Source organism: Panthera onca, chromosome C1 (genome assembly GCF_046562875.1).
Source record: "Panthera onca isolate mPanOnc1 chromosome C1, mPanOnc1 haplotype 2, whole genome shotgun sequence".
In the NCBI taxonomy this organism is placed as follows: Eukaryota; Metazoa; Chordata; class Mammalia; order Carnivora; family Felidae; genus Panthera; species Panthera onca.
This window is the reverse complement of record NC_138346.1, coordinates 186,784,697-186,800,468: the sequence shown is the minus strand read 5'-3', so window position 1 is coordinate 186,800,468 and position 15,772 is coordinate 186,784,697. Positions and strand designations below refer to the sequence as shown.

General features: G+C 43.8%; 1 protein-coding gene across 9 annotated transcripts in view; it reads right to left on the bottom strand.

Moving 5' to 3' along the window:
* Positions 1-15,361, bottom strand: part of ERI3 (ERI1 exoribonuclease family member 3) — a 127,460-nt gene extending 112,099 nt beyond the window's left edge. For 3 of the 9 annotated variants that reach the window (XM_060621885.1, XM_060621889.1, XM_078451990.1), the window contains exons 1-3: positions 14,920-15,281; positions 12,826-12,901; positions 644-921 (exon numbers count right to left, since the gene is read on the bottom strand). In XM_060621885.1, the coding sequence (XP_060477868.1) occupies positions 644-921; positions 12,826-12,901; positions 14,920-15,054 (489 nt within the window). In that variant the 5' untranslated portion in view covers positions 15,055-15,281. The other 6 variants (XM_060621891.2, XM_060621890.2, XM_060621886.1 and 3 more) reach the window with 6 other exon arrangements.
* Between the last annotated feature and the right edge of the window lie 411 nt (positions 15,362-15,772).

The following is a 15,772-nucleotide window of genomic DNA, read 5'->3' as shown; positions in this document are numbered from 1 at the left end:
CACCAAGACACACAACTGGCAAGCTGGTACTGGTTTTTAGCTAAGAACCTCAGTTCCTGTACACCCATGCCTCTCCATAGGCTGTCTGAGAGTCCTCAATGCATGGCAGCTGGCTTCCTACAGAGTGAGCGATCCAAAAGAGCAAGGTGAACTATAGTGCTTTTTATGGCTTAGCCTCAGAAATCACACAATGTCCTTTCCACTGTGTTCTATTGGTTATACACGGCTAGCTCTGATGTGTGGGAGAGAAACTACCAAGGGTATGAATATCAGGAGGCAAGGATCATCGGGTGCCATCTTGAGGCTGACTACCACAGTATTCCTTAAAAGAACATGCAGCAATAGCAGGAGAAGGAAGGAGGGAAGGGAAAGGAGAGAGAAAGGATGGGACCAAAGGAAATATTTTGATTCCCAAAGGCTGAGACCAGAGAGAAACAATATGCCCAGTTCTCTCCAGAGACTTCTCAGGTCTACCTTACCCTAGCATGCCTGAACCAAGTCCGGTTTCCCAGGCAGGAACTCCAGATGAGTAGCTAAAAGCCAGGAAGACATGAGAAAGTTCCTCTGGAACCCAAAAAGCAAGACTATCCTCCCTCCCTCCTTGCCCACCCCACCTTTTCTGAAGCAATGATGCAACAGTTACCTGAGGATGAATCTGTGGCTTGTCGCACGTGGCCTCAAAGTCCAGCACTAAAAAGTAGTGATACCTCTGGGGAGGAAAGGGCACCATTGCCGCCATGGATGCGCCAAAGCCGTGGGCCGCCAGTTTTCTGGTGGATATGGAGCAGAACTCCGGAACACCACAGGGAGAAAATAAGTGGGAGCCCAGCACTTTTCTTGCTCTTGAAAGTAAATATGAAGAAAATCGAGCTGCTCCAGTCTGTAAAGGTGCTAGCATTGAACATCCAGAAGCATCTAAAACTTAGGGGAGGAAAAGTTTAAAAAAAAAAAAAAGAAAGAAAGAAAGAAAAAAAAAAAAAAAAAGAACAAAGAGCCTGGGTTACTCCCCTCCCACTGTGGCCCTGTTCCATCTGGTCTTCAGGAATAGTCACACAACATGAACCACTCCCCAGTGTTTCTGGGCCCCTTTTCTAAATCAACAGTATTTATTACTGAAGTTCAAGACCCTAATACTGGCCGCTGCAGCATTATGACAGCTCTGAGTCTCCAAGATCATTCTCAAAACAACCTGCAACGCTGGCCTTCATCTTTAAACGGAGCTCTAAAGTTCAAAAGAGAGAAAAAAATTCTGTGGTCATTTCTCAGGTGGCAACAGTTAACATAGAGCTAAGGTTCCCAAAGTAACATGAGGTGACCCAGCTGCACAATCAGTCCTGGGAGCTAAGGAGACTCAGACAAACAGTGGAAAACGCCCAAGATTCTCTCCTCAGCTCCATTACAAACCATTTGCCCCTGGCCTTCCAGCCTGTCTCACATCTCCACATATCCTCCTCCCTTCTCCCAAGGTGAAATGGAACACAGCCAATCACAGGGGAGCTTGCTGGTGACTCCCCAGCCCCCACACCAGTAAGTGGCACCCTGGGGGAATGAATGACGCCTGGAGAGCACAGCTGGCAACAGCCTCAGGCCTCCACATTTGCTGCCTTTAGACATACTCACTACTAGAGGCCCTGAATGACTGTGGGATTTTTTTTTTTTTTTTTTTAAATAGGGAAGAAAAAGAGAAAACCCAGATGTGGCAGTAATGGGAGCATTGCTTAAAAAAAAAAAAAAAAAAAAAAAAAAAAAAAAAAAAGTCTAGTAAAGTTTTCTGAGTGAACATGTGCAAAAAAAAAAAAAAAAAAAAAAAAATCCAAATCACTTTTCAAGTTTTCCCTTAAAATTTGCAGAATGTCTGTTCCTTAGAGGGTTAACTAAATATAAAAATCAAAGCCTAAGTTTTACTCACAAATAACTCAAACTTCCTTAAAATAAAAAGGAACAAAGAAGAAATTTTGTGTTTACCCCTCTTACACCCAACATTCAAATTCCGTCAACTTTAATCCTCAAAGTCAAACAAGAAATCTCACTGCTCAATGCAGAAATGGCCATAGTTTATGCCTTCTGAAGCCCCATTCTAATAGAGCCAAAAGCTTGCCTCTGAAAGGCCACAAATGGGCACTGGCCCCCTCCTGCAGGGTTGAGGGGGTAGTAGCCTGTGAAGTCCAGAGCATACTCAGAAGCAATGAGGTCACTACTACCTGAGCGGGCCTGGACAATGGCAAGTATCACTCCACCTCCTGGCTCTCCCCTGACTCACTGAATGACCTACCATAACTTGCCTGCATATTTATTAGGAGACATGCTAGTGTGGGTCCTCAATTTCCCCATCCCTGTAGTGAGATTCCATGAGGATTCAGAGGGTCTAAGACTGAAAAGTGAAAAGTATTTTAAGTTCTTCGTGGATCCTACAGAGCACAGTGCCTGCTTTACACCATGGCTTTACAGCATTTCCAAAACACAGTCCAAACCCCCTCAGCTCAGGGTAGACAAAGGCTAGCTTGGATTTCACTACAGAATCCCTTGGAAAGGCAAAGAGGCCAATATCCCTTTGAAAGCCAGAATCCAAAATAACTTCACATCACCTACCCCGAACAATACTGGGGGCCTTGCTGAGATGGGAGACACCAGTCTGCTCAGATTATGCATTAGAATTTGGATCCAAAGTCCCTCAGAGCCTTAGAACTCTTCTCTAACTCCCTGAAGTCAGACTAGGGATAAGGACTTTAGAGAGTCCTAATGTCTGGCAATATGTATATATAGTATATATAGTATATACAGTCAACCAGACCCCATCTGCCAAATACTATAGGCAATTAAGCATCGTGATTAAGTAGGGCTTCCAGGTTTGAATCCTGGCTTAGCCACTTATTTGCCATGGAACCTTGGGCAAGCTCTGTTCTTCAAACCCTCACCTGTAAAATGACAAATATAATAGCTCTTACTCAAGTGAGAATGAAATGAGAGGACAGATGTAAAGCACTAGGAGCATTGTCTGGCACATAAGGGCTCAATAAATATTAGCCTACTAGTATTACTACTAGTAAGTAGTAGTTACCACTAGAGTTACCACTCTATTGAGCTATGCCCACCTGGCCAAGCCCAGATCCTCATACTTGGGGCCTATAAATCCAATGATGCATAAGGCAATCTCAGAGAGTAACATCAAAATCTCCTGCATGCCCAGGATGCTCTAGACACCCCATACATCATACTGTCTGTGTCCTATCCCTTCAACGAACAACACATTGATGACCAAAAGCCTCTTGCCTGCAGGCCTTGCCTTATCACCTGATTTCACCCACATCAACAAGTTTTTCTTGTAGCAAGTCTTGAGAATAGACAACAGGAGACCAGGCCTCCATTTATCAGTAATCACTGGATTCCATACTTCCCTTACTTCTAAAAACCAAGTCCAACTTGAGTCAAGAAACAAAGAGCAGCTCTTCCTCTTCCTTTCCTGAAAAATTCAATCTAATGGTTTTAGAGCCATTAGTTGTGGCAGAGGAAGACAGGTATCTACAAGTTGAGGTGGGGGGAGCAGAAGAGTCTGGGGTGAGGGTGGGGGGTATCAGAGCCCAAGCAGAGTAAGGAAGGCAACTATACAGAGGCAGGAAGGTGTGATGTAGCATGTCAGAGCCCATGTAGGGTGTGGAGGGCATGGCAAGGGGTCAGGAGATGGTGGCAAGTCTGATGCAGGGAGTCATGGGCAGGGTAAAAGAGGCAGTCAAGAGAGGGAAAGAGCAATGGCAACAATGGGAGACTGGTTACATACAGAGGGATTGATCAAAGAAGGATGTGTATTAAGGGTAATGAGAACCAGGTTTCTCATGGCTAGAGGATGTAATTCAAGTAGGGAAAGAGGAAAAAATCCAAGGTGTCAAATTGAAATTGAAGGAAACAGTGTGACACTCATGGTATCAGACATATATAACACATAAGAATAAAGCTAAATGTAAATATGAGTATGAATATATAAATATACACACACATATATTTTTTAGCTCTGTCTCCTGAAGGGCCAGGGAGCAGCAACACTCCAGCAGCAATGAGCACACCTAGCACCCAGTTGCCTTCCAAACAACATTCTTCAGTGGAAGAACCAGAGCTCTTTGGAGAAATGGTTGATTCTGTGGCAGGGAAAGTACAAGATGAGTCTGGAACATCTTGTTTTAGGGCCAAAAAGCAAGGAAATGCTCAAAGAATGAAGGCAACTTATCAAAAGGATGCAGAGGCCAGCTTGAAGGGACTCCTACTGGCAAATAAATAATGATATTAATAGATACTGCATTGAATTAAAAAGGAAACCATGAGTCTATAAAGCACAAATTAATTAACTAATTAAAGTTTGATGAGGGATATTCACATAGTTTCAAACTATCTCCTCACAGAATGCTTATTAATCATAACAGGAAGTATACAATGAAGAAACCGGGCAGACATCACCTTAATCAAGTGATCAAAATGAACATTATCAATAGTGGGATAAATGAAAACAGTGTACCACATGATAGGATGCAATGAGATGAAAGCATCATTTCTGTGATATTCCTGTCAAAGATGCATAATCTAAGTCTAACATGAGAAAATATTCAACAAACCCTAATTGAAGGGCAGTCTACACAATAACTAGCCTGTAATCTTCAAAAGTGTCAAGGTTATGAATGTAAAGGAACTTTTACTGAGCAAAGTCTAAAGGAGGTTAAAGGGACTTGGTAACTAAACGCAATGTACATTCTGAACTGGATCAGTTTGCTACAAAAGAACGTTACTGGGACAATTGGCAGACTGGAATGGGGTTTGACAATTAGAATGAGGTAAGGTACCAATATTAATTTCCTGATTTTGCTGGTTGTATTGTGATTAGGTAAGAAAATGTCCTTGCATGGAGGAAATACACCCAAAGCATTCAGGGTGATGGGGCATTAGGTCAGCATTAACTGTCAAGCAGTTCCACAAAAAATTCTTTGTACTCTAACTCCAACTTTTATGTAAATTTGGCCTATTTGAGACTTTTTAAAAATGATTTTAATCTATATGCTGCAATGTGGTTTCAAAGAGGGAGAGAGAACAGACGGTACGTGAGGGTGCAATCTCTCCACATTGCCCATGGAAGGTAGGCTATATGCTCTCCTTCAGCAGGGAGGCCAGCAAAAGCCAGCCCTTAATGCATCAAGTCTCCATGATAAGAGCTCCCACTCAATGGCCCCTCACTGGGCACTCCTGCCACCATTAGAGCCTTCTTAGGAAACACCCCTGCACACCCTGCAGAGGCATCCCATCGGTCTTGCACCCTCTGGCATCTTAGGGATTCCCCTTTCCTATTGCTGTGTTTATACTTCGGTCACAAGTTTGTAGAGTATAAGCCTGTAACTCGTATCATCAATTGGGACTTTGAGTATCTAGTCAAGGGGCAGAACTCAAAAGATCAGTTTATGATTCTATGTATTTGATACCATCTTTCATCAGAGACCAAGATTTAAACACATTTATTCTCAGACACCCTTTTTCTTCTCCTAGCAATAAAAGTAGTAAGTAGCCTATGGCAAGGAGGAAAATAAATGATTCCCTCCTCAAAATGAAAGGACCAGCCCCCCAATGGGGACAGGACAGTGGCAAACAGGGACTGCCATGGGGCCAGCCGGATTTGGAGAAACAGGTCTGCGCCACAGCCCCTGGAGGATGGTCTCTGTGCAGAGTATTTACACAACAGACACCAACGGCTCCTCTGCAGCCATTACTGTCAGTCAGGTAAATAACGCATGTGCCAAAACACACATTTAATGAGGGAAATAATATGCCTTTATAAAAAGCCTCAATCTGTATTTACCTGAGAGACCAGAGAAGCACCAAATCACCAGATTAGTGGAACCACAGAGGAGTCATTCTGGTGTCTTGGGTAAATAGACATTTTATAGCCTTCCATTACTGAGGGGGGAAGAGAGAGCAAAGGGAGGGGGCCCATTCTTTAACATCCACATACACAGGCCACAGGAACCTGGGGGATAGGAAAGTAGAGAAGGCTATCATGAAATATGTGGTCTACTCCCACCCCATCTCCCCAACTGCAAATACAGTTGATCTTTGAACAACACAGGAGATGGGGGCACCAATTCCCCCTGCCCCCACGCAGTGGAAAATCTGCCTATAACTTTTGAATCTCCAAAAACTTAACTACGAAGAGTAGTTGACCAGAAGCCTTACCAATAACATAAACAGTTGACTAATGCATATTTTATATATGTAATCTATATGTTATTTGTACAATAAAGATAAAGATGTTAAGAAAATTGTAAGGAAGAGAAAATATATTTAAGTATATTTACAGTACTGTACTGTATTTATGGGGGAAAAAAATCTACCGTTAAGTGGATCTGTGCAGTTCAAACCCGTGTTGTTCAAGGGTCACCTGTATTTGGAATCTCTGAGGAGGGTATACATAGGCTTATACCATCTCTGGATTCAATCCATTCCATCGAAAACCAGACTGGGAGGCAGGAGTACATTCCAGAGAAACTCTAAGGCACTAGAGGCAGACTCTGAGTCCAGCTGACTATAAGCACCTGAGACAGCTGCAGCTTCCCCAGTTCCTAGTCCTAGGGTAAGTCCCTGTCCCAAACTGACCTTTAGTATCACAAGTGCTCAGGCACCTGAGTCACAGAGGCATCAACAGAGAACACGGTAATACCTGTCTGGAACCTGCTCAGTCACAGGCTCTGTATTAGGCAGATAAAAATAGCCTGGGAAAAATATAAATAAACTGCTTGCCTTCAAAAGTCATAATCTTCAATCTAATGAATGCATCTTTGCTGCCAGAGCACTTTCTGTGAAAATCACAGATTGTCCAAGGTGAAAGAAAACCTAATGGGAGACATAGTACAGCCACCTAGGGAAAATGAGCTCCAGGAAGAGAAAAGGGCTGCCCAAGACTCACATAGGAAGCAACAACATAACCCAAGGCTCCCAACTCCCATACCAGGGTTTCAGACCAATGCCCCAACACAAGGAACAGACCTCACCGCCCAACCCCCAAGCTTCTCTGCAGTCTCACAGTGGAGACCAAGGGCCTGAGGGCTTGGTCTAGCCTGCTGAAAGCTACAGGTTGAGGCAGAACAAAGCTTGACATGCCTTAGAACCTCTGCACCACTTTTGATGGCACCAAAGTGGAATGGAAGCAAGAACTGTAAAGCTAGGTCCTCACCTCAACAAAACACTCTCCTCCTCTCTACAACCTGTCACTCCCTCAGCCTGTAGCTACAGCTGCTTCTGCTCCAAAGCAGGGCTGGGGAGACCATTCCCAACCTCGGAAGAAGCTGCTAACCCCAAATTAACAGGAGAGCTATAGTCACTATAGTCCTGGAGACCTTCAGGAACACCAAATTCTGATGGCAACGTCACAGGCCACAGGAGGCTTACTCTCCTCTTCAATTAGCTATCTCAGCAGCTCAAGGCAGCACATAAAAAGAAGTGACTGATTTGCCTGTTGTTTGCTAACTTACCAGCCACACCCAGTAGTTTGGGCCAACTCCTTCAGGGGGCCAAAGCTGGGAAACATTTCTTTGCAAAGTCCTACAAGTCAGTTGTGACATCCATCGCACATGAGAAGGGCAAAGGTTTGTTTCCTAAAACACCATAAATAGGACAGAAATGGAGGAAGGGCATAGTATGTACTCGTATCCCTTTAAGTACCTCCCACACTTGTAGACAGCATCTGACACCAGAAGAGAGGTACTAAGAACCTCCCATATCCTGTTTGGAAACAGGGGTAGAGAAACAAGGAGTCTGGTTGTTTAAACACTGGAATTAGACAAGTCTAGGTTGAAATCCTGACTCTACTACATATTCTTTTTTTTTTTTCTTTTTTTTTTTTTTTAAAGTAGGCTCCACATCTAACATGGGGCTCAAACTCATGACTCCAAGATCAAGAGTTGCATGCCCTACCAACTAAGCCAACCAGGCACCTCTCTACCATACATTCTTAATAACAATAACTATAAGAATGAATAATGATACCTATCTGTTTGGGGTTCAGTTCAACCACACAATGTATATAAAGCACTTGGTGTGTTGAAAGTATGCAATAGAAGGGAGCTAATATTGTTAAGGCATGAGAAAGAGGAAAGGAAAACAGGATTTTCTGAAAAATCTATTATAAGCCAGGCACTGTGTTAGTCATCTACATATTTCATGTCATTCAGCCCTCTCAACTCTCAGGCAAAGTGGGGAACAGTATTCCCATTTTACATGCAAGAAAACTAAGCCTCAGAGACACTCAGTTCTTCAGGGCCCTATTCCCTCTCCCATGTTTGAGGGCCCACATTCCCTACTTGATTGAGTCCCAGATCATCCAAAGGGCTAAAAATGCATATCAACTTCAGTTTTTCCTTTGAGTTAAGGTGTGGCTTTAACTAAAAGTAACTCAACCATAAGCAATGATAAGTCTGTCCAAAATCACCCAAATTTGTTATCATAATACATTTATTACATTTTAACAAGAAAAACAAATTGCAGCCTTGGGTACAAAAAACAGAAACAGGAAGTGGTGCCTTGGATTAAAACAACTATAGCACAAGAAACTCAAAGCCTCTTCTCAAACACAATTCCAGAGGAGGAGCAGAGGAACTGGCAGGGGCAGGGTGACAACCAGAACTTGCTCAGGTCCCCAGATGTGATGTTTCCTTTTACAAATCTGTGCCTTGGCAAATGCTACTTTCCCTCCTTTGGAATGTTACTTCCATTTTCACCAGGCAAATTATTGCTCCTTCTTCAAAATGCAGCCCAAAACTCCCTTTTAGTAGCTTTCTCTGACACTCCATCAGAAAGCTAACTGTTTAAATGTGATCCAGTAACACATTCTGCTCCTATTTCATAACTTTTGTTTCACTATATTGTAAAATTTTAGTTAATCTATTTCTCCTACTATAATTTTCAGAGTTAGGTGAGAAGGATGTAAGATAGCAGGTATAGGTATGTGTATGTGTGCATGTGTGTGTAAAAAAGCATAATTTCTTTGACTTGTTTCTTGTCAGACCCTTTAATGCATTTTAAAATTTCAAGTAGCATTAAAGAAAAGCATAAGATTTTTTTTTTCCACCTTAATAGTGCAGGAGTTTAAAAACTCTAAGAAATGGGGCACCTGGGTGGCTCAGTTGGGTAAGTGTCTGACTTTGACTCAGGTCATGATCTCACACTTGGTGAGTTTGAGCCCTGCATCCGGCTCTGAGCTGACAGCTGCTTGCTGACAGAGCCTGCTTCGGATTCTGTGACTCCCTCTCTCTCTGCTCCTCCCCTGCTTGTGTGCGCACACATGTGCACGTGCACTCTCTCTCTCAAAAATAAATAAACTTTAAAAAAAAATCTAAGAAACACAGAGATAGACACAGATCCTTAAGGGCAAGGACCACATTTTACTCATTTTTGTATTCCCAGCACCCAGCACAGGACCAGGAACGAAGTTAGTGTGAATCAATGTTTGTTGAATGAATATGCCCAAATTTTTCAAGTGCTCTGGAATCAGAACATGTTAGAACAGAGCACACCCTAAGCCCCAAGCAAAGCTTCTTTTTTCTCTTTCTCCTTCTTCCTAGCCCACCCTATTCTGTCCTCCCCAGTTAAAGACAGAGAGAGACACCACATTGCCTTAGTGCTGGAATACTATTAAAAGGATTAATTTAGGGACCGGTGTTTGGACTGTCACATCCAATCACTACCCACAGATCTACAGCTTCCCAAATCAAGCTCATGCAAAGAGGAATCAATTGCAAGGACACAGAGGGTCTGAACAGGCATACTAATGGCCTCCTGAGGTGCCAGCGGCCAGCTCTGACACTCCCATAAATTATCTGCCTTTTGATTTTACCTGTAGCTGTGGGGCACAAGGCACAATTTTGAACATATCAAAGCAATCTCTTGTAACCCAAGGCTCCCCCAAGAATGTCCCCAAAGAGGGAGGGGCTAAAAACAATGACCCAAAGGGAATCTGCTTTCCTGGTCCAAGCAGTCATCAATTAAAACCCAACAGGACCAAGTGGATAAAGTGGGACCCAAATCATTTCTAGCACATCTGGACAAAGCATGCATCAGTCTGCAGTTCTGCAATGACTACCTATCTCTCACTTGAAGGAAGAGAAATCACAGCAATAAACTAACACAATTTCATCTGGAGGCAAATCTGCACTAGCTCTGACAGTACCTTATAGCATGACCTTGGGCAACACACTTAACCTTCATGGGCCTCAGTTTCCTCACAAGGGTAGCAGAGACAATAATACTGACCACCTGATTCATTCCTAGAGTGATGGTGAAAAGTAATAAAAAACATTCAAGAGGCACTTTACGAAGATGTAGGGCCACAAGGGTGGAAACACTAATAAATGACCCTAACCAAATGGGAGAAATGACTGGTCACACTTTGGTGAATTTCTTTCAGGTAGCTGCTCACTCAATTCACTTCACTGATGGTACTGGGGCTAAGGTCTACCCTGAAGAAAGTTCTGATTTTCTGGACTCCTGATGTCTGAAAATTTTCCATTATGAAGAGTGGCCCCTTGCATTAGTTATAACTTCCTCCTGTCTACTGGCTGCCATCACCAGTGGTTATGTTTCTATCATATGGCCTTAATGACAACTGTGAGGCCCCCAAACATACTAAGCCAAAGGCCAACTCACCCTATTGTAGGGCTGCTTTTTAAAAAAATTATTAATTGTGTCAAATACTATTAGTGACAAAAGTTATTAAAACACTGTGCTAAGAACCTTACATACATTAGCTCATTAAATCCTTTAATAAACCCTATTAAGTCCCATTATCTGCATTTTACAGATAGGAAAGTAAAGCTCAGAGAGATAAGTCACTTGCCCAAGGTCACCTAAACACCATAATATAGGCTTTCAGAAACCTACAGACTTCCTTCCAGCAATGCAAGCAGGCTTATAGAAGGAGAAAGACAATTCATTGGGCACTCAACAGATACTTTATTTGGCTCCTGTGCCTGGCATATACCATCATATCTGAACCAGGAGACAGTCCCCAAAACAGAAAAAGGTCATCAGTCTGCTACAAGCAAGGAAAGGAAAGATTGAGTACGACATATAACAAAATGAGGACAATTCCCTAGAAAGCTTAGGAAAATGGGTCCTTCTTTGTATAGTTCAAAAAGTTTAAAGCAACTGACATTAAGCTATGAGCCCTAAGACCAACATCCCTACCAGGGTTCCATTTATTCCCTACTTCTTGGATTAGAAAAGACTTCCCCAAACCTTTTCACTCATTCTACACCTACTTCCCCTTCCTACATCTTTTCTAGTCTGTCAAATAGGAGCTGGTATCACCAACTCCTTTGGTAGACATGCTTTAAGCTCTAGTCAATGGCCAGGAAATTAATAAAGAGAACCAGTATATACATTATGCAAAAATTCAGTTGTACCCAATTTTTAAGTGTCAAAATACTGCCTCAAAGGGGTAAATATAAAATGCTGCCCACGTAACTATCACAGGCTCCTTACTGGTCTCTGCCTTCAGTATCATCCCCTTCAGTCCATTGTTAACGCTGAAATCAGAGCAAGTGTTCTAAAACACAAATCTATTTATCATCAGTACACAGCTTAAAACTTTTTAATGGCTTCTTACTGCTCTTATGATAGTCTGATCCAGGTGTTGGCAAACTGTGTTCCATGGGCCAAATCCAGCTGCCACCTGTTTTTATCAAGTTTTACTGGAACATAGCCATGCTCATTCATTTTCATACTATGCTTTCATGCCGTAACGGCAGAGTCGAATGGAACTGAATAGTTGTGACAGAGACCCATGAAACCTAAATAGTTACTATCTGGTCCTTTACAGAAAAAGGACCTACTCTTTTCCTGACTAGTCTAACTTTTTCTCCATCCATCACCTAATCCTAAAAGTTTAAAAGGCCTTGGCCTCTGCTTACCTTTCCTGCTTCATTTCTCATCATATTCTCCAACTCCTTGCCCACTGAGTATGCTACGTTTTAATCACACTGAAATTCAGTTTCTCAAACCCAACAAAACTCTGACCTTCATTCACACTTGGTCCCTCATGTCTTCATCTAATTCTAGATGAGGGGGTTCTTTCCTCTGAGAAGCCTTCCCTGAGCCTACAGGTCTGGGTTGAGGACCTTTCTGAGTACTCCAAAAGCACCCAAACTTACCCTACCATAGCACTCCCAGAGTGTATCATAACTGCTTCTTTACTATCTATCTCTCCCCAGAATTTGTAAGCCCTGTGGCATCAGAGACAGCAGCTGTCTTGTTTACTACAATTCCAGGACCTAGCAAAGCACCTGGCCCTTCATTATTGAACAAACAGCTTCTGATATCCTGGATATCAATCATCAGAGTCTGCCTTTTTAGTCAGTCCTGATCCTTATAAAATGGATAGACTGGGATTAACCATTCACCCAACAATGACTCTCAATCCAAATCAAACCAAGATCCCAAAGGCCTTGGTCAAATGCATTATCAAAGCCAAATGAATGTGTTCTTCCCTATTATCTTAAGCTGTGTATTTCTCAGGATGAAAGACTGTTCTGGCTGTATTCAACCTTCCTGAACCTAAAGTAGGCACTCATGCAATGCCCACAAAGAAATCATGACAGAACTGGAGTCTGGATAGCCCACCTCCAACTATCACCACTTTATAGACTTTTGGTACATTTCAGTAGTCTTTGAGCACATGGCGTCTTATCAAAAAAAGCTACAGAAAAAAACAGTCTGCACCAACCACCATCCCCTCACCCTCCAAACCCAAATACTCATAAGAAAGAAGTCAAGCCAAACTTGACCATGCAACAGGATTCTCACCTCTCCTTACTTCGAAGATGCCAAGACTGCCAGCTGGGGATGCTGAAGGTTCTGTGAGAGCTGGAAAGCCCCAATGCTGTGGATAAATACACATCTCTGCAACAAGTCTATTTCAGTATAAAGGATCAAATCCCCAGGGGGCTGCTGCTCTTTGAAACAATTTAAGGGTCCAAATCTCAAGCCCCTAAACTCAAAACTACTTTGGGATAAGTTATCTATATGGAAGAACAATGCCTGAACAGAGCTTTTGGAAGCTATATATATAGTACCATATATTTTCGGAATGATGAATTTCATGTTCTCTGGTAGCATACTTCTCTTCATAAGGAGGTTATCTCCTAGAAACACTAAACATTTATAATATCTGAGCTTGGACTGAGAAAGATGGCCATGAAGTGGTGTCTCTCAGGATAACACCAGAATCCTAGTCTACTCGAGGATGGGTAACTGGTAAGGTTGATAATATTCAGAACTCAGGAACTGAGGCCAGGATTGGAGGAGGGGCTGTTTGCCACAAACCCACAGGTCTTACTGCAAATGGCCAAATAGACCATTAAATACTTGCAGGATACCTCCAGGTCTACCTCAAGTCCTAAGAAATTCAAAGTGTAACCAAACCCTAAGTCAAATCATTAACGGACACCTGTCATACTCATCACCTAATTTAGATCTTTCAGAAGATTAGAAGCTGCAGAGGTGCTCCTGTAAGTGGGCAATGCCCTTTGCACAAAGAAACACTTAGGTTTGGAACCAATCTATTCCTGTCTACCACTCTACACATTTAAGACTTTAATCTACTCAAATCCCTTAGGAAAGACCACTCACCAACCTAACCGACCACAAAGAATACACTTTTCAAAATGAAAGAGAATAAAGGCACTTTTATTTGGAAATTTCAAGTTGGAAGGAGAGCTCTCAGCCAAGCTCTAGGACCTAGCTAACCGATTATTTACAGGATCTTTGGGCAGGAATTGTTAACGAGCTTTTAATTTGGAGTGCTTAAGTTGCCAAAGTGCTCTGAGCTCCAGTGAAGCACCACAGAATCCATAAAGGAAACCTTATCAATCACCTCCCGGCAGCTCCCTTCCCCCACACCCCACCTCTCTGAGGAAAGGCAGCCAAGTGGGTTTCTAACCAAGATCACAGACACACACATTAGTGGAGTCACACTCCAAGTCCCTGTTTATAAATTGGCTTTTAAATGGTAGGGGATTCAGGTATAATATACTTAAGCTCCAGGAACGAACCCACTAAAACAAGGCATGCCATGTATGATAAAGTCAGAATAAAGCAGAATTTGATGAAGCCAATTTCTGGTAGAAACGCTACAATCAAGAACCAATTCAGCCAATCACAACCTACTATAGTTCAAATAGCGTGTAGTTTTTAACCAATGGGATTCGTGTTTTTTTGCCCCTCAGCTCACAGAATGATAAAATGTCTGATAAGAGCTAATACCATAGACGTGGCCAGAGACCTAGAGCAGAGACAACGATGGGCATTATCAATTTGCAAAATCCAACCCTAAGGGCAGAATCCAAACCCCCCATAAGGGGCCACATTCAGCATCTTCCAAGTCAACTAGGAGCAGTTACATTTTGCAAGAACTCGCAGTCAAGCCCTAATCCAAGTTCATGCTTTTTTTGTTTTAAGAAAACACCTGTTGCTGGAACATTTGCAGGAAAAGCAAACAGAAAGCTAGCTAGGTTAGGCCCCTTATTCACTCCTACCATCGCTACTACCACTGCTACAGATTTACAAATAGGTAAAATGCTAACACCGTGTGTGTGCTGGAGAGGGAAGAATGGGTTATTCTATCTACCACCTCTTTACTGAGTTATGTCCTCTGTGGTCAAACCTCTTGCTCTTCCCTAGTAGCCCTAAGTAAGAAGTTAGCACCCTTAATCACCTCACCCAGTCGGTCTTGCAAAGCTCTGCCCCGCTCCCTCTCAGCCCGAACGTTATTCAGTAGATCATGCATCCAGGGTGAGCACATGGGCTAGCACCCCAGGTTGCACATAGTGTGCGCGCCGCGACCCTCACCCCGCATGCATTAACCAGGGCCCAATCTGGGGGCCTCTCCCCATCACCCACCCCAGGGTGTTGCCCCCAACTCGGACCCATCCAAGTCCAGGGGAGAGTAAGGGGAGGGGCAGGGGGCCAGGAGACCAGCCCTCCTTCCCAGGGCCGCCCCCGCCCCCCGTCAGCGGCGGGAGAGGCTGTCGCCATGGCAACGCCCCCTCCTCGGGGCCAGCGCGGCAGGCTCCCTCCAGGTGCAGGCCCCGACGTCTCCCTCGGCCTCAGCAGGCGCTCGGGGCAGTTTACGGCGGCGGGCGCGGCCCGCGCCGACTGCGGCGCCAGCCAGGCAGAGGCAAGGCCAGCTCCGCCCGCTCCCCACCGCCCGTTCCCGGCCGCCTCAACAGCGGCAGCCAGCACCACGAGTCCACAACACACCGACTCACCTCCGCGCACTCTGACCCCGGCCGACGCGACTGACGGGCGGGCGCGGTGGCCAACCACTGAGCCCGCCGCTTGCTTCTCCGACCAATGGGCTGCAGGGGGGCGGGGCTTCTTCTCCCCAAATGCTTGCTCTCCCGCCGACATGCGCGCTAAGGTCTGTCAAGATGGTGACTCCCCGCGTCCGATCTTATGGGACTTGTAGTTTTGAGGTTGCACGTACTCAGAAGAGAGTGAAGGGGGAGTTCACTTCCGAGCTGTGAAAGAAATTTTTTAAATAACAAAAACTTTCTAAGACCTAGAGCGACCCAGGTCCCCCATTTCCGTTTTCCCATTTCCCAATATACTCATGAGGTGAGTATAGGCTCATAAAATGACGTGTTGTATTTAGATGACTGCTCGTGATTAGTTCATTCAACAAGTCATTATCATCCATATTCTGAGGTGGGTCTGGGGAGAGCTGAGAGGAGGGAGAATTTAGGCTAAGAAT